Source organism: Lipophrys pholis (genome assembly GCF_963383615.2).
Source record: "Lipophrys pholis genome assembly, chromosome: 22".
In the NCBI taxonomy this organism is placed as follows: domain Eukaryota; kingdom Metazoa; phylum Chordata; class Actinopteri; order Blenniiformes; family Blenniidae; genus Lipophrys; species Lipophrys pholis.
The window spans coordinates 21,222,231-21,243,005 of record NC_137644.1 but is presented as its reverse complement, the minus strand read 5'-3'; the positions used below and the strand labels follow the sequence as shown (position 1 = coordinate 21,243,005).

General features: G+C 45.0%; 1 protein-coding gene across 1 annotated transcript in view; it reads right to left on the bottom strand.

Annotated features, from left to right (window-relative positions):
- caprin2 (caprin family member 2) overlaps nt 1-20,775 on the bottom strand; it is a 35,083-nt gene that overhangs the window by 14,306 nt on the left and 2 nt on the right. Inside the window, exons 1-7 of the mRNA XM_080491602.1 lie at nt 20,648-20,775; nt 14,401-14,702; nt 14,261-14,323; nt 14,084-14,170; nt 10,340-10,578; nt 9,020-9,102; nt 5,654-5,764 (exon numbers count right to left, since the gene is read on the bottom strand). The exon at nt 20,648-20,775 is cut by the window's right edge and continues 2 nt beyond it. Of these exons, the coding sequence (XP_080347728.1) occupies nt 5,654-5,764; nt 9,020-9,102; nt 10,340-10,578; nt 14,084-14,170; nt 14,261-14,323; nt 14,401-14,694 (877 nt within the window). The 5' untranslated portion in view covers nt 14,695-14,702; nt 20,648-20,775. The remainder of the gene's footprint in view (nt 1-5,653; nt 5,765-9,019; nt 9,103-10,339; nt 10,579-14,083; nt 14,171-14,260; nt 14,324-14,400; nt 14,703-20,647) is intronic.

The following is a 20,775-nucleotide window of genomic DNA, read 5'->3' as shown; positions in this document are numbered from 1 at the left end:
AGGACGAGGATTGAATAGACTTTAGAAACTGTCAGCAAGTGCTGCAGGGCAGAACGAGGTACAGTGATGAGAACCTTCTCAAAGGAACCAACTGTGATTCCATGAACAACATTACTATCAATACCCAGAAGTACTGGCAAGTCTTCGAATGAGCTTTTTGTTGAAAAGAGCGTCTTACCGCTGTGGTTGTGTTCAGTAATGAAGGAGCGTCTTACCGCTGTGGTTGTGTTCAGTAATGAAGGAGCGTCTTACCGCTGTGGTTGTGTTCAGTAATGAAGGAGCGTCTTACCGCTGTGGTTGTGTTCAGTAATGAAGGCGCGTCTTACTGCTGTAGTTGTGTTCAGTAATGCTGTAGTTGTGTTCAGTAATGAAGGAGCGTCTTACCGCTGTAGTTGTGTTCAGTAATGAAGGAGCGTCTTACCGCTGTAGTTGTGTTCAGTAATGCTGTAGTTGTGTTCAGTAATGAAGGAGCGTCTTACCGCTGTGGTTGTGTTCAGTAATGCTGTAGTTGTGTTCAGTAATGAAGGAGCGTCTTACCGCTGTAGTTGTGTTCAGTAATGAAGGAGCGTCTTACCGCTGTGGTTGTGTTCAGTAATGCTGTAGTTGTGTTCAGTAATGAAGGAGCGTCTTACCGCGGTGGTTGTGTTCAGTAATGCTGTAGTTGTGTTCAGTAATGAAGGAGCGTCTTACCGCGGTGGTTGTGTTCAGTAATGAAGAAGCATCTTACCGCGGTGGTTGTGTTCAGTAATGAAGGCGCGTCTTACTGCTGTAGTTGTGTTCAGTAATGCTGTAGTTGTGTTCAGTAATGAAGGAGCGTCTTACCGCTGTGGTTGTGTTCAGTAATGAAGGAGCGTCTTACCGCTGTGGTTGTGTTCAGTAATGAAGGAGCGTCTTACCGCTGTGGTTGTGTTCAGTAATGAAGGAGCGTCTTACCGCTGTGGTTGTGTTCAGTAATGAAGGCGCGTCTTACTGCTGTAGTTGTGTTCAGTAATGCTGTAGTTGTGTTCAGTAATGAAGGAGCGTCTTACCGCTGTAGTTGTGTTCAGTAATGAAGGAGCGTCTTACCGCTGTAGTTGTGTTCAGTAATGCTGTAGTTGTGTTCAGTAATGAAGGAGCGTCTTACCGCTGTGGTTGTGTTCAGTAATGCTGTAGTTGTGTTCAGTAATGAAGGAGCGTCTTACCGCTGTAGTTGTGTTCAGTAATGAAGGAGCGTCTTACCGCTGTGGTTGTGTTCAGTAATGCTGTAGTTGTGTTCAGTAATGAAGGAGCGTCTTACCGCGGTGGTTGTGTTCAGTAATGCTGTAGTTGTGTTCAGTAATGAAGGAGCGTCTTACCGCGGTGGTTGTGTTCAGTAATGAAGAAGCATCTTACCGCGGTGGTTGTGTTCAGTAATGAAGGAGCGTCTTACTGCTGTGGTTGTGTTCAGTAATGAAGGAGCGTCTTACCGCGGTGGTTGTGTTCAGTCATGCTGTAGATGTGTTCAGTAATGAAGGAGCGTCTTACCGCGGTGGTTGTGTTCAGTAATGAAGGAGCGTCTTACCGCGGTGGTTGTGTTCAGTCATGCTGTAGATGTGTTCAGTAATGAAGGAGCGTCTTACCGCGGTGGTTGTGTTCAGTAATGAAGGAGCGTCTTACCGCTGTGGTTGTGTTCAGTAATGAAGGAGCGTCTTACCGCGGTGGTTGTGTTCAGTAATGAAGGAGCGTCTTACCGCTGTGGTTGTGTTCAGTAATGAAGGAGCGTCTTACTGCTGTAGTTGTGTTCAGTAATGAAGGCGCGTCTTACTGCTGTAGTTGTGTTCAGTAATGCTGTAGTTGTGTTCAGTAATGAAGGAGTGTCTTACCGCTGTGGTTGTGTTCAGTAATGAAGGAGCGTCTTACCGCTGTGGTTGTGTTCAGTAATGAAGGAGCGTCTTACCGCTGTGGTTGTGTTCAGTAATGAAGGAGCGTCTTACCGCTGTGGTTGTGTTCAGTAATGAAGGAGCGTCTTACCGCTGTGGTTGTGTTCAGTAATGAAGGCGCGTCTTACTGCTGTAGTTGTGTTCAGTAATGCTGTAGTTGTGTTCAGTAATGAAGGAGCGTCTTACCGCTGTAGTTGTGTTCAGTAATGCTGTAGTTGTGTTCAGTAATGCTGTAGTTGTGTTCAGTAATGCTGTAGTTGTGTTCAGTAATGAAGGAGCGTCTTACCGCTGTAGTTGTGTTCAGTAATGAAGGAGTGTCTTACCGCTGTAGTTGTGTTCAGTAATGCTGTAGTTGTGTTCAGTAATGAAGGAGCGTCTTACTGCTGTGGTTGTGTTTAGTAATGAAGGAGCGTCTTACTGCTGTAGTTGTGTTCAGTAATGCTGTAGTTGTGTTCAGTAATGCTGTAGTTGTGTTCAGTAATGAAGGAGCGTCTTACCGCTGTAGTTGTGTTCAGTAATGAAGGAGTGTCTTACCGCTGTAGTTGTGTTCAGTAATGCTGTAGTTGTGTTCAGTAATGAAGGAGCGTCTTACTGCTGTAGTTGTGTTCAGTAATGCTGTAGTTGTGTTCAGTAATGAAGGAGCGTCTTACCGCTGTAGTTGTGTTCAGTAATGAAGGAGCGTCTTACCGCTGTAGTTGTGTTCAGTAATGAAGGCGCGTCTTACTGCTGTAGTTGTGTTCAGTAATGCTGTAGGTGTGTTCAGTAATGAAGGAGTGTCTTACTGCTGTAGTTGTGTTCAGTAATGCTGTAGTTGTGTTCAGTAATGCTGTAGTTGTGTTCAGTAATGAAGGAGCGTCTTACTGCTGTAGTTGTGTTCAGTAATGCTGTAGTTGTGTTCAGTAATGAAGGAGCGTCTTACCGCTGTAGTTGTGTTCAGTAATGAAGGAGCGTCTTACCGCTGTAGTTGTGTTCAGTAATGAAGGCGCGTCTTACTGCTGTAGTTGTGTTCAGTAATGCTGTAGGTGTGTTCAGTAATGAAGGAGTGTCTTACTGCTGTAGTTGTGTTCAGTAATGCTGTAGTTGTGTTCAGTAATGCTGTAGTTGTGTTCAGTAATGAAGGAGCGTCTTACCGCTGTGGTTGTGTTCAGTAATGAAGGAGCGTCTTACCGCTGTAGTTGTGTTCAGTAATGAAGGAGTGTCTTACCGCTGTAGTTGTGTTCAGTAATGAAGGAGCGTCTTACTGCTGTAGTTGTGTTCAGTAATGCTGTAGTTGTGTTCAGTAATGAAGGAGCGTCTTACCGCTGTAGTTGTGTTCAGTAATGAAGGAGCGTCTTACCGCTGTGGTTGTGTTCAGTAATGAAGGAGCGTCTTACCGCTGTAGTTGTGTTCAGTAATGAAGGAGCGTCTTACTGCTGTAGTTGTGTTCAGTAATGCTGTAGTTGTGTTCAGTAATGAAGGAGTGTCTTACCGCTGTGGTTGTGTTCAGTAATGAAGGAGCGTCTTACTGCTGTAGTTGTGTTCAGTAATCCTGTAGTTGTGTTCAGTAATGAAGGAGCGTCTTACCGCTGTGGTTGTGTTCAGTAATGCTGTAGTTGTGTTCAGTAATGAAGGAGCGTCTTACCGCTGTAGTTGTGTTCAGTAATGAAGGAGCGTCTTACCGCTGTGGTTGTGTTCAGTAATGCTGTAGTTGTGTTCAGTAATGAAGGAGCGTCTTACCGCGGTGGTTGTCTTCAGTAATGAAGGAGCGTCTTACTGCTGTAGTTGTGTTCAGTAATGAAGGAGCGTCTTACCGCGGTGGTTGTGTTCAGTAATGAAGGAGCATCTTACCGCGGTGGTTGTGTTCAGTCATGCTGTAGATGTGTTCAGTAATGAAGGAGCGTCTTACCGCGGTGGTTGTGTTCAGTCATGCTGTAGATGTGTTCAGTAATGAAGGAGCGTCTTACCGCGGTGGTTGTGTTCAGTAATGAAGGAGCGTCTTACCGCTGTGGTTGTGTTCAGTAATGAAGGAGCGTCTTACCGCGGTGGTTGTGTTCAGTAATGAAGGAGCGTCTTACCGCGGTGGTTGTGTTCAGTAATGAAGGAGCGTCTTACCGCGGTGGTTGTGTTCAGTAATGAAGGAGCGTCTTACCGCGGTGGTTGTGTTCAGTAATGAAGGAGCGTCTTACCGCGGTGGTTGTGTTCAGTAATGAAGGAGCGTCTTACCGCGGTGGTTGTGTTCAGTAATGAAGGAGCGTCTTACTGCTGTAGTTGTGTTCAGTAATGCTGTAGTTGTGTTCAGTAATGAAGGAGTGTCTTACCGCTGTGGTTGTGTTCAGTAATGAAGGAGCGTCTTACTGCTGTAGTTGTGTTCAGTAATGCTGTAGTTGTGTTCAGTAATGAAGGAGTGTCTTACCGCTGTGGTTGTGTTCAGTAATGAAGGAGCGTCTTACTGCTGTAGTTGTGTTCAGTAATGAAGGAGCGTCTTACCGCGGTGGTTGTGTTCAGTAATGAAGGAGCGTCTTACTGCTGTATTTGTGTTCAGTAATGAAGGAGCGTCTTACCGCTGTGGTTGTGTTCAGTAATGCTGTAGTTGTGTTCAGTAATGAAGGAGCGTCTTACCGCGGTGGTTGTCTTCAGTAATGCTGTAGTTGTGTTCAGTAATGAAGGAGCGTCTTACCGCGGTGGTTGTGTTCAGTAATGAAGGAGCATCTTACCGCGGTGGTTGTGTTCAGTAATGAAGGAGCGTCTTACTGCTGTGGTTGTGTTCAGTAATGAAGGAGCGTCTTACCGCGGTGGTTCTGTTCAGTAATGCTGTAGATGTGTTCAGTAATGAAGGAGCGTCTTACCGCGGTGGTTGTTTTCAGTAATGAAGGAGCGTCTTACCGCGGTGGTTGTGTTCAGTCATGCTGTAGATGTGTTCAGTAATGAAGGAGCGTCTTACCGCGGTGGTTGTGTTCAGTAATGAAGGAGCGTCTTACCGCTGTGGTTGTGTTCAGTAATGAAGGAGCGTCTTACCGCTGTGGTTGTGTTCAGTAATGAAGGAGCGTCTTACCGCGGTGGTTGTGTTCAGTAATGCTGTAGATGTGTTCAGTAATGAAGGAGCGTCTTACCGCGGTGGTTGTGTTCAGTAATGAAGGAGCGTCTTACTGCTGTGGTTGTGTTCAGTAATGAAGGAGCGTCTTACCGCGGTGGTTGTGTTCAGTAATGAAGGAGCGTCTTACCGCGGTGGTTGTGTTCAGTAATGAAGGAGCGTCTTACCGCTGTGGTTGTGTTCAGTAATGAAGGAGCGTCTTACCGCGGTGGTTGTGTTCAGTAATGAAGGAGCGTCTTACCGCTGTGGTTGTGTTCAGTAATGAAGGAGCGTCTTACTGCTGTGGTTGTGTTCAGTAATGAAGGAGCGTCTTACCGCGGTGGTTGTGTTCAGTAATGAAGGAGCGTCTTACCGCGGTGGTTGTGTTCAGTAATGAAGGAGCGTCTTACCGCGGTGGTTGTGTTCAGTAATGAAGGAGCGTCTTACCGCGGTGGTTGTGTTCAGTAATGAAGGAGCGTCTTACCGCGGTGGTTGTGTTCAGTAATGAAGGAGCGTCTTACCGCTGTGGTTGTGTTCAGTAATGAAGGAGCGTCTTACCGCTGTGGTTGTGTTCAGTAATGAAGGAGCGTCTTACCGCGGTGGTTGTGTTCAGTAATGAAGGAGCGTCTTACCGCGGTGGTTGTGTTCAGTAATGAAGGAGCGTCTTACCGCTGTGGTTGTGTTCAGTAATGAAGGAGCGTCTTACTGCTGTGTCCTGCTGAGCGCCGCTCCACTTCTGGATGTTTGGGTGGAGATGGAAGACGGTTGAAATATGTGCAGTCCAGCAGCCTGCTGAGCTCCTCCTTCAACAGTTTGACTGAAAGACAGAACGATGGCACTTATTTAAAATGTCTGTTGGAACGTCATTGTGAAATATTGATAAGTCAACTTCTAACCAATCAATCCATTGACCTTTACTCCAGCTAGTCTACCCGTCTGAAACCAAAACCATTCAAAGCTTCTAGAGCAGAAGGAAGATTCTGAAGTTGATCTTTTGATACACAGGTAGCCAGTGGAGAGGGTGGAGCAGGGGGGAATGAGCTCCACCCTTAGTGTGTTGGTGTAATGAGCTCCACCCTCAGTGTGTTGGTGTAATGTGCTCCCCCCTCAGTGTGATGGTGTAATGAGCTCCCCCCTCAGTGTGGTGGTGTAATGTGCTCCACCCTCAGTGTGGTGGTGTAATGAGCTCCACCCTCAGTGTGATGGTGTAATGTGCTCCACCCTCAGTGTGGTGGTGTAATGTGCTCCACCCTCAGTGTGATGGTGTAATGAGCTCCACCCTCAGTGTGGTGGTGTAATGTGCTCCACCCTCAGTGTGGTGGTGTAATGAGCTCCACCCTCAGTGTGATGGTGTAATGTGTAAACACTCCGTTCCAGTGAAGATGAAAGCAGAAGAAGTTTCTCAGAAATCCTTTGATTCTTCCACATTGTTCAGACGGTAGGAAGCTGACGTGGTTCTTGTCTTAATGTGGCTGTTGGATTTCAGGGTGGAGTCCAGAACTCCACCCAGATTTCTGCCTGATCTGATGTCCTGAGTGACCCGGAGTCAAGATGAGCACTGACCTTTAACCTTTCTTCTTTGGGGACAAAAACAATGAGCTGAGTTTTCTCTGGGTTGAGTTGTAAAAAGTGCTGACTCATCACTCCTTCATTTCCTCCGCCGGTATCAGGGGGCGTGGTCATTCACTGACACTGAGATATAGAGCTGAGTGAGGTCTGGTCATTCTGAGAAGAGATGTTGTAATGTTCCATGATCTGAGCCAGTGGGAGCTGGAGATGTTCACTAAAGGGCCCCAGGATGGAGCCCTGAGGAACCCCACAAGTGATTTGCTCACGTTCACAATCAGCTGCTGACACAGAATGGCGGCCATCTTGCCAGGAGGATTTAAAGCCAGAAGGTCCAACCATTGTTCCAGTGGGTCCAGCAGGACGTTGTGTCCAACTGTGTCCAAAGCAGCACTAAGACCCAGTCAGAGTCAAAGTGAGACAGTGGACGTGTCCCTGCTCATGGAGACGTCCTCCAGCACTTTAATCCCAGTGTCTCAGTGCTCTGACCCCAATCCAGACTGGAAAACATTCCGCTCCTTGTTTTGAACCAGAAAAGCAGGAAGTTGTGTAAAAAGCTCCTTTTCAATAATCTGACTTCAGAAAGCTTTGATCTGGGCCTGGAGTAACTGATTCCTCAAGTATCCAGATTACTCTTTTTTAAAAGAGCTTTCAGAAGAGTTTTAGGAAAAACAGCGTGTGAAGAGAGCTGTGTACTCTGTGTACTCGGTGTATTACCTCTGGAGCTGGACAGTGTAAAGACTTTGTGTGCAGAGGGTGGAGAGGGTGGAGAGGGTGGAGAGGGTGGAGGCTGCATGTTGTGGGTCTGAGCTGGAGAACAATGTGGGTTAGTGCTGCTCAGTCTAACAGGAGAACATCTGCCAGATTAGACAGAACATCTTTGGGTGGAGGCTCAGGGGTTCCAGTCGGAATGCCTGAGCTCCACCCACTGACTCTGTCTGATCGGGCTCATTTGATGGTGCAATAGGAGGGACATCATTCCAAGATGCATCCGAGAGGAGTTCAGGATGTCCTGATGGTGAGGGACTGTCTGTCTCAGTCTGTCCACCACACTAAACCAAGTACCAGCATTAGTACCGTGTTTGCTGAGAACCTCAGAGAAGAACCATCGTCTGGCCCTTTCTAATTCTAGCTTCTACATGCCAAGCCTTTCTTTGGACATGTCCTAATGAAGGTGGAGCTGAGATGGTCTTTTCTGGGCCTTAACCAGTGTCTTCTTCCTCCATGGAGCTGTCCTCCTAACCCGGCGCTGTGGGATCAATGATGGTTCTAGATTCTCACAGTGAAGATTAAAATCAGCATTACCACAACAGAGTCCTCATCAATACATCCAGCAGACAGCAGGTTGCTCAAGTCATGGAAGAAGTTTGCATTGTATTTGGGTGGTGGTGGTGGTGTGTATTTGGGTGGTGTGGAGATGGTTGCTCATGTTGCCCAACAGGAAGAGTTGACCTGAAGAGCAACATGTTGAAAAGAGTCAAACTTTCCATACCACAGCTGTTTGCATTGATACGTGCCGATATACAAAGAAGCTCCTCCACCTCCTTTCTCCATCACTCTGTCCTTACTGAGAAAACTGAAGGGTGGAGGAGCTCCTCCACCTCCTTTCTCCATCACTCTGTCCTTACTGAGAAAACTGAAGGGTGGAGGAGCTCCTCCACCTCCTTTCTCCATCACTCTGTCCTCACTGAGAAAACTGAAGGGTGGAGGAGCTCCTCCACCTCCTTTCTCCATCACTCTGTCCTCACTGAGAAAATTGAAGGGTGGAGGAGCTGCTGCATTGTTGTTTTCATTTGAAAGCATGAAATGTATTTTCTCCTCAGTAATCAGAGTATTAATTAAAGTGACTTGCCGACAGAGACCTAACATGAAGTAAAGCAGATTGTAGTGTGAGGAGTTCCACTGGGTTCCCACCGGGTTCCCACCGCGTTCCCACCGGGTTCCCACTGGGTTCCCACCGGGTTCCCACTGGGTTCCCACCGCGTTCCCACTGGGTTCCCACCGCGTTCCCACCGGGTTCCCACTGGGGCTGACACACACCTGCTGTCAGGTGAGAGAGGAACTGGATGTTGGTTCTTACTGAGAGGCTTTGGACCGTGCTGCTGGCTACTGGAGATCACTGCTGTGTTCAACAGAGCAGCAGGGGGCGCTCTCATACACATGTGGTTGAGAAGGAAGATTTTAAAGTTGATCCTCAGACACAGATATCTGCACGTAGAGGGGCTGGACTGTCAGTTACAGCTGCACGTAGAGGGGCTGGGCTGTCAGTTACAGCTGCACGTAGAGGGGCTGGGCTGTCAGTTACAGCTGCACGTAGAGGGGCTGGACTGTCAGTTACAGCTGCACGTAGAGGGGCTGGACTGTCAGTTACAGCTGCACGTAGAGGGGCTGGACTGTCAGTTACAGCTGCACGTAGAGGGGCTGGGCTGTCAGTTAGAGCTTCCACTGGTACACGTTGCTGAGCGTACCCGATATGTACACTGATTCGACGTTCTGTAGTACTTACATGATGAGCCTGCCACTGGCTGGTCCTTGCCCTCCAGCAGGTCCAGGTACACCGCGGCCGCCTGCTCCATATGCTGCTCTAAGCTACAGGAAGCAGTGAAGAGAAGAAACTTTACCAGAAGAACAGAGGACATTTTCACTCAGTGAGTAACTTTATTGCCAAGTCAGTAGTCACCTCGTGTTGATTTAGATGAAGAATGAAATCACTGAACAAACTGCAGCCACTCATCAGAAATACTTACTAATCCCCGGGCAAATTCTTGAATTCTTTAATGGGATTTACCAAAACATTGAAGATACTTGACAAACGTACAGTCGCTGGATATGTGCTGCATTGCAGAAAGCGAGTTCTTGCTCATGATGACAGGCAGAAACAAGAACAAGTCACAGGACAGCCTCTCAGATCAAATCATTGAGCTGTCAAGTCCTTCACAACTGCTCTGGGGCTGGAGTTCTTGGTCCAGAATCCAACAGCAAAAGACAAAAGCAGAAGTTAAGAAAAGCCCACAATGTCTCATCTTCCTTTATGAAACTTCTAGAACTTTGATTTATTTAGGAACACAACTGACGATGTGTCCTCTGGTTAAAGCCTCTTTCAACAATTCCACATGGACTCAGTAGTGGTGCAATACTCCGGACTGAAACTTCTAGTCCTTTCATCAACTCGAACAATTATTGCAAGAAATACTCCACAGCCATGAATCAAAGTGCTGTCCCATGACAAATGTTATCCAAAACATCCGCTCCACGTTTCTTCCTGCTTCGATGAAGGTGAAGGTGTTAACCCGTTTCCTTTATCCTCGACTGAACGTGGTCAAACAGACTTGTGAATGTCAGATCTAGAAAAGTACGAGCATCGATCAGTTAAACGGTTTCAGAGTTTCTTCCTTTCTAAACTTTTGCCGTGTGATGAAATATCAGGATCACAGCCGTTTTTGGTTCTGGATAAAGTTGAACTCCTGAATTTCGCATCTGGAAGAGAGAGCATTTGTTCATTTCCCAGGAAGTCAGGAATTAACTGCTGAATAAGCAATGTAAAGGAGTTAACATCATGACGCAATGTAATCCTCAAACTATCAGGTTTTGTTATTTTATAAAAAAAAAACAAAAAAAAAAAAAAAACTATATATGACCGGTAAGACGTTCCGTCCAGACGTTGCTTCACACCAACAGAATGTTACCCGCCGTTCATCCCCAAACAACCGAACACTGAGAAATCTCTGCACACACCAATAGACATGTTGGACCAGCTCGTCGTCTTTCCATCCTGCGTGTAGTTAGTACAGAAAGGACGTGATGTCAGCGGCACATGACACCTTACCTCAGCCTGCTGTTCCTCTGAACACCCAGCAGGGCGGCCAGCTGCTTCAGGCTGTGCAGCTTGTGGGCTGGGACGTGGGGAGCCTGGTTCTGACCCGATAAGAGGTCTCCCTGAACCTGCTCCTGCTGTAGAGTGCCGAGGAGGTGCTGCACCTGGAGCACCGTCGTCAGATGCTTCCTCTCCGAGTCCGCGGCGGCCATCTGCTCCTTCTTCATGGCCTTGTGCTGGGCCTTCAGCAGCTGTAGGGAGGACGTGAGGCCATACCAGCGTTAATGGTGCTCAACACCAGATTTACACTTTAGATACAAGCTTTATCAAACTACACTAAACATTAACCCTACTATCATCCAATTGGTAAAACTTGTTCTTTTTCAATGTGAGGCAGGTTGAAAAGCTTCTGGATAAACTGGTTAACTCCTCTAACACATCAATACACATGTATCTGGAGAAGTCCCATCATCAACTGATCTACAGCAATTTAACTTGGAAATGGAACTTCTTTTATAAAGTTACACTGATTATCAACCTCAACCTCACAAGTTAAGGTGGCATTTCCAGGAACCATCTCCTCCATCACTGCGTCCATGATCGTCTTGTTGTGGACTCAAACTCATCCATCCTCATTCCCTCTACTCTGTACATTTCCACCAACATCTTTCTCATTCAAATGCATCCAATATTAATCAAATTACGATGTCCAAGACCAAATCAAATCTGCTCCATCACAGTAAACACCTATTCTATATAAATAATGAAAATGCTGAAAAAATACTCATGACTTTCATTTGATCAAAGACGTCTCATTTTGAATAAAAGTCCACGTGAGTCCAGTGTAACGAGGACGCTTCCTTCACTTTAAATGGTTTGGCGGAGCAACGTTCATCGCTTTACTTGATGAAAATGACAATTCTCTATGTTTTGTAGTGGATGAAAATCAGGAACACACTATATAGAAGACTACTTTCTCCAACCTTTGTGTCACTAGTCATGAATTTTAGTGCAGGACCAATGAGACTGGATTATTTTCAGTTCCTGCTTTCTATTAAAGCCATGGGTTGCTTTACATGGACTGCATCATGTAGTCAGATTTAATTCAAATTCCTTCTTTTCTTAGTTGTGAAGACCGGTTTGTTTCTCATCCCTGATCTTTCTTTATGCCCAAAGTGGACTTGTGAATGCAGTGGGATCTGAGTATCATGAAGGAAAAGAGCACTTTAGTGCTCGCACACTAAAAAAAGCATAGCCCATGACAGAATAGCTTTATTATGACTTACTAGTTACACTACAAGTCAGGTAGGTTTACATGCCCCCTATAAAAGTCTGCACTGCATCAGGAATCCCAGCAGGAGTCTTAGTCTTCATACTGTACCCAGATTGTTAGAAATACCTGTGTTCTACTACAGCTGAAGACTGATTTGGGTAGAAACACTGCGGGGCATCAAGCAGCCCTTGTCTGCTGCTGAGCAAGTGCAAGAAGATGTTTAATAGACAAAGGAGTAACACATGACCCCAGTCTAGTTTCCTATAACTATTTGGTCTTCTTGGTTGTGGACTCTGCTTTTAATCAGTAAGAACAAAGTAACCCACCTTTGTATTCAGCCGTTACCTGTCCTCTGCGATACTGGCAGCTTTGTGGACTCCAGTAGTAGTAAACCACAGACTTTGCCCAACAAGCAGCAGAAACTCGAACTATAACACAACTTTCTGAGAATCCACATATATGATTCGAACCACTTGCAAAATAACAATAGCATGTAATAATATACAAGCCCATTTACTGATTCTAAATTCGGAAATCAATTACAAGCCAAGGGTCTGTGCTCACCCCACAGGGATTCCACTAAGTCCCAAGCTGTGAATCTGTTCCCTACAGAAGGAGCATCATGCCCTCTTCTCCACCATAAAGCAGACCTGGGGAAATGCCAAGACCTTTCATTTCAAGAGTTCTGCTGTTGTACATCTGCTAGTGGATCAGGGTTGGTCGAGTGTTGGAGCCTGTCTGCAGCCTTGCTCATGGGAAATTTGGAGGAAAGCCTTTCTGGTTTACTTTGATATAAGCAAATCAATCTGGAATTGTACGGGACAGGAAAAGACCAGGGCCCAGTAGTTCAAAACTGGGTTATTTTAACCACTGGTTAAGCCCAAACCGCTGGTTAAATCCTTAACCCGCCGTTAGCTAGCCAACTGTTAAATATGCGTTGTATAAAACATGGTTAGTCATCCCGTTAGTTAACGTTGCCGTGGTTAGTGGTTAGCGTCCCCGACGCCGCTCCACCCAAGGCTCCGCCCACTTTCAAGGCTCCGTGCTTCTGTGTTTTGTCTTAAACATAGTGGTGGAGGCAGCGCAGTGTTTTTATCTGCTCTATTAAACTACCATAAAACATGACAAACTACGCTGCTACCAGGATGTTAAAGTGGAAGATGAAAACTGAGCTGGAGGATCAGAGGCTTCATGATGCCTCTTCTTTTTTAATTTGACCAGAGAGAACCATCTCCTGAGAGAACCATCTCCAGAGAACCATCTAGAGAGAACCATCTCGTGAGAGAACCATCTAGAGAGAACCATCTCGTGAGAGAACCATCTAGAGAGAACCATCTAGAGAGAACCATCTAGAGAGAACCATCTAGAGAGAACCATCTAGAAAGTGGACTGAGTGGCCAGAGAGAAAAATAAGAAGAACGTGGGAACCAGATAATAAGTCGTTACCTCAAATTAATAAAGCGAGGGAACCAGCTCATTTCATCTCTGGATTAACGAAGGGAGAGGTCTGCATGAGCCAGCAGGGGGCGCTCCGCTATGAGACGCTCTACAGAACTTCTTTCTAATGAAGCCAGACTTCTGGTTCCTCAGGAACTACTAAACAAACTACAAACTACTGGAAATGAAAGCTTGGAGTGTTTAGAGCTAAAATGAGTCTTTTAATGGCTTCATGTGAAAGAGAACTTTAATCAGAGTGGTTACCTAGGTTACCATGGAAACAGCTGTAGAGCAGCGTTCTATCATTCTACACCTCCATTCCTCCATGTTGAAGCTTTTGATTCAGACACGTCCAGAAATAAAGTGAAAGGAGCAGAAAGTCACTATGGAATGGTGAAAAATAAGACCCTAACTCATTTATTAATGATAAAGAGGAGAGACATGAGAATGAGATCTTCTCTTTCTGGACCAAGGTAGTTAGAAAACACCAAGATCTAATGTGCTCCGTGGAAACGAGGCTTTTAAAGCTCCAGAACAGCAAATATGACGGGATGGAGGCGACATTGGTGAAAATTATAATACGAGGGAAGGATAGTAACTCTGTGTCTCCAGTTATTAATTTGAGATTACTAATTATTTTATATATATATATATATATATATTTATTTATTTTTTTCTCTATGGCCACTCCGGGGCTCCATAGAGGCGTAACTCTTCATTCCAGTATCGACTCTATCAAAGTTCAGTCCTCGCTCCACCCTATCCTTCCTTTGTTGAACTGGTATCATGAACACAGCGCTGCCAGTGAACGTCATGGTGAGAGTTAACCACGGTTAAACAGTTAGTGGAGGTCTGGAGGAGTGTTAACTTTAACATCAAGATAACACCTGGTTAAAGTTAACCAAGCTTTGAACAACAAGATAACAGTTCTGTTTAAGTTAAGGGTTGATTAAATGTATTTAACGGCTGGTTAAACGATAACCCAGTTTGGACAACCGGGCCCTGATGGAAGCTAAAATGAGCTTGAGGTAACCAAAGGCGTTTACATTTTGAGTCAAGCCATCCAGGATTTTGTGCAACTCCCGTGCAAATGTAATGTTGTGCAGCACCTCGTCATACTTCTCCACAGCCACCTAAACCAGACAGACAATGGGCAAAGCATACAGCAGATGTTAACACTACTTGTCTTTTGAAAGTTGAGATTTTGTGCCTTTCTGCCTCACCAGTTGATCTTTGTTCAGGGCTTCTCCACGGCTCATCTTCTTCTTGTAGTCGTCCAGTTTTTGCTGTAGGGCACATAAGAATAAACCTCATTCAGAGGAGGGTTAGGGTACTGGTGCACTCCATTCTACCAGCATCCTACCTTCTTTTTCTCCAAGTTGCGCACTTTGTGCTTAAGGCAGATGAGGCCATCCTCAATATACGAGTCGTAGCCATAGTAGGCGGTGGAGACATCCAGGCAGAAGTGCTGGATGCTGGGCCCTTCGGGGCCCCTCAGGTTCCTGTCTGGGTAATGGCCAGCCTCCTCGGGTGAGGGCCCCTTAGACAGGCTCCAGTCTGGGCCCTCACCAGGCTCTTCCCATCTTACCCCTCCTTTCACAGACGGCTCAGGTGGAGGAGTGGAATCCAGGGAAGGTAAAGTGGACAACTGCACCATGATGAGCTCTAAACTTTGAGGAAGGGGGATATATTATTCTCTTGATCGATTAGTCAAAGTTAAATACAATTTTTACCTTGAAGATTGAAGATCTCCAATTATCCAGCTCTGGGTCTCATTGGTCCAGAAACCTTCAGTATTCTAAGTTTCTAGCTCCTCCTTGATTTTCCGCCATTTGAATATTGGATCATAGGAGCTACATTCAGAATCTGCTGTGTCTGTGTGAGCTGGACTGGCTCCGCCCACACATGCCCATCTTGGGACGAGGAGAAAGCACTTCCTCTCGTGGCGCCATGTGCCGGAGCAGAGCTGCCCAATTGTGGGAGGAGTCAAAGGGAGGGCCTACCTTGATTGGGATTGGCTAAACCCCCGATGACACTATATAGGGTTTGATTTCTGATTGGCTGCTTGGAGCAACACACTTTTTATAACCTGGAACAAGCCAGGGACAGAGAGGACAGACTGTCTTCACTTCTGGGATGTCAGTCCAGGGATGGGGACGATTAGTACTGCTGGAGAACCTTTAGGAGGTGGAGTTTGCGTAATATAACCCCTTGTAAGACTTTTAAGCTATCACAAACATGATCAGGTATACAGAAAAATAAATTCAGAAAATGGAAGAGCTTCAAAAATACTGATTGCCAAAACAAAGGCTAGCAACTTTGGATTTTAATACCAGAATGCCAACAAAGTCAGTAACATAGGGGTATTTGAGTAATAGCTCTGATACTACATTGATAAGGTTAAAGCACATGTTGAAATGTTGAACTTCAAATCTGAGAAACATTTCCAGGGCCCGGTTGTTCAAACTGTTTAACATCAAGATAACACCTGGTTAAAGTTAACCAAGTTTTTCAACAACAAGATAACAGTGCTGTTTAAGTTAAGGGTTAATTAAATGTATTTAACGGCTGGTTAAACGGTTAAGTTAACACTCCTCCAGACCTCCACTAACTGTTTAACCGTGGTTAACTCTCACCATGACGTTCACTGGCAGCGCTGTGTTCATGATACCAGTTCAACAAAGGAAGGATAGGGTGGAGCGAGGACTGAACTTTGATAGAGTCGATACTGGAATGAAGAGTTACGCCTCTATGGAGCCCCAGAGTGGCCATAGAGAAAAAAATAAATATATATATATATATATATATATAAAATAATTAGTAATCTCAAATTAATAACTGGAGACACAGAGTTACTATCCTTCCCTCGTATTATAATTTTCACCAATGTCGCCTCCATCCCGTCATATTTGCTGTTCTGGAGCTTTAAAAGCCTCGTTTCCACGGAGCACATTAGATCTTGGTGTTTTCTAACTACCTTGGTCCAGAAAGAGAAGATCTCATTCTCATGTCTCTCCTCTTTATCATTAATAAATGAGTTAGGGTCTTATTTTTCACCATTCCATAGTGACTTTCTGCTCCTTTCACTTTATTTCTGGACGTGTCTGAATCAAAAGCTTCAACACGGAGGAATGGAGGTGTAGAATGATAGAACTGCTCTACAGCCGTTTCCATGGTAACCTAGGTAACCACTCTGATTAAAGTTCTCTTTCACATGAAGCCATTAAAAGACTCATTTTAGCTCTAAACACTCCAAGCTTTCATTTCCAGTAGTTTGTAGTTTGTTTAGTAGTTCCTGAGGAACCAGAAGTCTGGCTTCATTAGAAAGAAGTTCTGTAGAGCGTCTCATAGCGGAGCGCCCCCTGCTGGCTCATGCAGACCTCTCCCTTCGTTAATCCAGAGATGAAATGAGCTGGTTCCCTCGCTTTATTAATTTGAGGTAACGACTTATTATCTGGTTCCCACGTTCTTCTTATTTTTCTCTCTGGCCACTCAGTCCACTTTCTAGATGGTTCTCTCTAGATGGTTCTCTCAGGAGATGGTTCTCTCAGGAGATGGTTCTCTCAGGAGATGGTTCTCTCTAGATGGTTCTCTCAGGAGATGGTTCTCTCAGGAGATGGTTCTCTCTAGATGGTTCTCTCTAGATGGTTCTCTCAGGAGATGGTTCTCTCTAGATCAGGGGTGTCAAACTCAGATCCTCGTGGGCCGCAGCCCTGCACGTTTTCAATGTCTCCCTCCCCTGAATGTCCTGATGGTTCATCACCACATTCAGCACAAAGCCAGAGAACGAGCTGCTCATTGCAATCAGCTGTGTTGAAGCTGGGAGACATGGAGAACGTGCAGGGCTGCGGCCCTCGAGGCCTGAAGTTCGACACATGTGCTCTAGATGGTTCTCTCAGGAGATGGTTCTCTCTAGATGGTTCTCTCTAGATGGTTCTCTCAGGAGATGGTTCTCTCTAGATGGTTCTCTCTAGATGGTTCTCTCACGAGATGGTTCTCTCACGAGATGGTTCTCTCACGAGATGGTTCTCTCACGAGATGGTTCTCTCACGAGATGGTTCTCTCTGGTCAAATTAAAAAAGAAGAGGCATCATGAAGCCTCTGATCCTCCAGCTCAGTTTTCATCTTCCACTTTAACATCCTGGTAGCAGCGTAGTTTGTCATGTTTTATGGTAGTTTAATAGAGCAGATAAAAACACTGCGCTGCCTCCACCACTATGTTTAAGACAAAACACAGAAGCACGGAGCCTTGAAAGTGGGCGGAGCCTTGGGTGGAGCGGCGTCGGGGACGCTAACCACTAACCACGGCAACGTTAACTAACGGGATGACTAACCATGTTTTATACAACGCATATTTAACAGTTGGCTAGCTAACGGCGGGTTAAGGAGTTAACCAGCGGTTTGGGCTTAACCAGTGGTTAAAATAACCCAGTTTTGAACTACTGGGCACAGATCATCTCTTTGAGCGCGACTCTAAACACCGAATTGCTCCTAATGGATGGCTAGGCGCCTTGTATGTCAGCCAATTCCACTGATGTGTGAATGCGTATATGAATCAGTGACGGTGATGAATGATGTAAATCACATTGGGACTGCTCACCCAGTGGAAAAGTGCTACCCAAGTGATGATCAACCTCATTAGATGTGAGGGTAAATGGGATTCAAGCAGGTGCCAACACGTACAGGGCTCACCAGGGCATAGGTTCACCGCTTTAATATGTCTAACCTCAAAAATAATAATTAATAACTAATCGTGAGCTCGTCTTCCGATAGGGGGGTGGAGACACGCAGGCAGTATTGGGCCTGCTAAAGCCAGTTTAAGTAGCGGCAGCTCCATTTCAGTGCTGTTTAAGGCAGCGAGCCTCCAGTTGTCATTTAGACAGTCAATTTACAAAGAAGACCGACGACTAAATAGAGCACAGCTGCTTAAAGCTGTCTAAAATATGTATACAGTGGAACCTCGGACAAGGCAACCCATTACGAGCGGTCACATCATCATGCATGGAGAGGTTTTAATTGTTAAAACACCTTAATCAGTGTACAGCCTCCAGCAGGGGGTGCTGCTGTGACTCCTCTAGCTCATTTGTTAAACCCTTATTTGCTATAATCTCAGATTTCTGTGTTTTGTCTCATTATTTCAGTCTTTTATTTATTCAATATTAAAACTTCTAGATTATTTTTATTTACTCCGTTTGAAGAAATCAGCGTTATACGTCTACAAGTTTTCTGCAACTGGATTTCTTAGTTTTATTTTGTGGTTAACATTTGTTGATGTTCAGCACATTTGCACTTCTGCTTCCATTTTGACTCTCAACGCAGTAAGGTGTAAAAAACACAAAAATGATAATGAGAGTCAGTAACCTGCAGCATGGTTATGGTCCAGCTCACAAGACACTGAGGTGGGATGAGGGGGCCACAAATTAAACTCCGCCTCGGGCCCGTCGGGGGCCTTTTCCACCAAAAAGAACCAGGTACTAGCTCGGGGCCAGGGCCAGAGTTAGCACCAGTTCTTTATCTTTCCACCACCAAAGCCCCAGCCTATCAGGGGCTAAACAGGTGCTAAGCTGGCCCCACATCGTTGCTGGGCCAGAGCGAGGCCAGAACAGGTTGTGACTAACTTCACTTCCAGGTCTTGTATGGCGTTATGACCGCTATGAGACTCCCCACTATTTTCTATCCACAGAACTTCTTTATAATGAAATGAAATTTTTGGTTCATCAGCAACTACAAACAAACTACAAACTACCGTAAATGAAAGTTTGGAGTTTTTAGCCATAAAATGAGTCTTTTAATGGCTTCATGTGAAAGAACTGTAATCAGAGTGGTTACCTAGGTTACCATGGAAACAGCTTTTAGAGCAGCGTTCTATCATTCTACACCTCCATTCCTCCATGTTGAAGCTTTTGATTCAGACACGTCCAGAAATAAAGTGAAAGGAGCAGAAAGTCACTATGGAATGTTGGAATGGTGAAAAATAAGATCCAAACTCATTTATTAATGATAAAGAGGAGAGACATGATTCGGAGGTGCAGAGAATTAGATCTTTTTTTTTTTTTTTTACTAAGATGAGCTCTACATGTCTGTATTTCACATGCTTTAGTTAGAAAACACCAATAACTTATGTGGTCCACATCATTTGATCTCAAAGCTCCATAACAGCAAATATGACGGGGATGGAGGCGACATTGGTGAAAAAATATAATACGAGGGAACGAGACTCATCTTTCATCACCTCAAGGTAATAACTTGAGGAAAGGAGTTACTATCTCGTGGCCAAGTATTCAATTATCTTGTTCCCTCGCATTATTAACTTGAGGGAACGACTTCTCATTCAGTTATTTTTATTTATTTTTAAACACATTCTACAGATAATGTTCAATTAAAGAAAGGAGTTCTTGATTTTTCTCTCTCTCTCTAGGTGTGTGTGTGTGTGTGTGTGTGTGTGTGTGTGTGTGTGTGTGTGTGTGTGTGTGTGTGTGTGTGTGTGTATGTGTGTGTGTGTGTGTGTGTGTGTGTCCTCAGTAGGCGGGGTTTAGTACGCTCTCACCAATTACTGATTAACACCAGAGTGACTGACATCAAATTAAAGAAATAAGCCTCATATCATGTTGAGCCTTGGGGAGCTTTATAAATGGCCCCTGGCTCAGTGATTGGCTTAAAGTCAGTTCTGGTTTGTTCGAGTGCGTTTCAAGGAGATGTTGAGATGAAGACAACAAGCGGTGAGTCTGATTATTAACTCGGTCACGTCTCTAATTTACAGTTTGAAAAGCTGCAGGTCAGTTTCAACTTTCTCCAGTAGTTATTTTTAAATGCATACAAACAGAAATGTGTTCAGAAGTTTGCAAATGTGTCCAGGTTAACCAATTTTTTAAAATGACTGAAAATCTAAGCTTAAAAAAGCTGTTTATTTTGCACTTTTTTTTTTAAGTTTCTTTCAAGGAATTCTAAAATGCTCTGAAAGATGAATTGATGTGTCGTTTGAAAATATACCTTTTACGTTTTCCTAAACTCAGAAAGTCATTTCCAGTAAACCAGCCCCAAAACACATTCATTTTCTAAGGGATTAATGACGCTTCTGCTTGTATATGTTTACTAGTATGTTAATAAAAGAGTCTTAAGTGCTCTCTATTCACTAGCCGTTTAAAAGAACTATAACATTTCACCACTAGGGGGCTCCCTCAATCTAAAAAAGGCAAGATTGTTGTAATGTAGTTTTTAAATGTACAGTATTTAAATGAAGTTAACATTGACTGAAATCAAATAATGAACAGCCTCGTCTCAGAAATCTATCATCAGCCAGTTGTCTGGCTCTTTGTTCTGCATCCGAGGTTCAGGCCAGACTGGATGGAGCGACCCGGACCAAACCGGTGTTACAGGAGATCTCCTGGTTCCTGGTTCCTGGTTCCTGCCGGCGCTACATTGGTGAAATCAGTGACGCAACACGTGTTGGAGTGAGTGAGAATCAAGAAGAAACCATCAAAGCTTCGGCTCCGGGGAATCCCGACATTAAAACTCCATAAATTGAACACATCAAACTTTGACTGCAGCTGTGACGTCACACGGTAACTCACGAGCCCCCGTTAGAACAATGAATGAAACACTTGACCCACCTCGCGCCTGTGACTCCCCCGGGATGTTTAGTTTCCAGAGGCCGAACCGGTGTCACTTCATGGCTTTATAATCTCTGCAAGCTGCACGCAAACCGTCCCGCGTTTCCGGTTCTCACACCTGCTGCTGA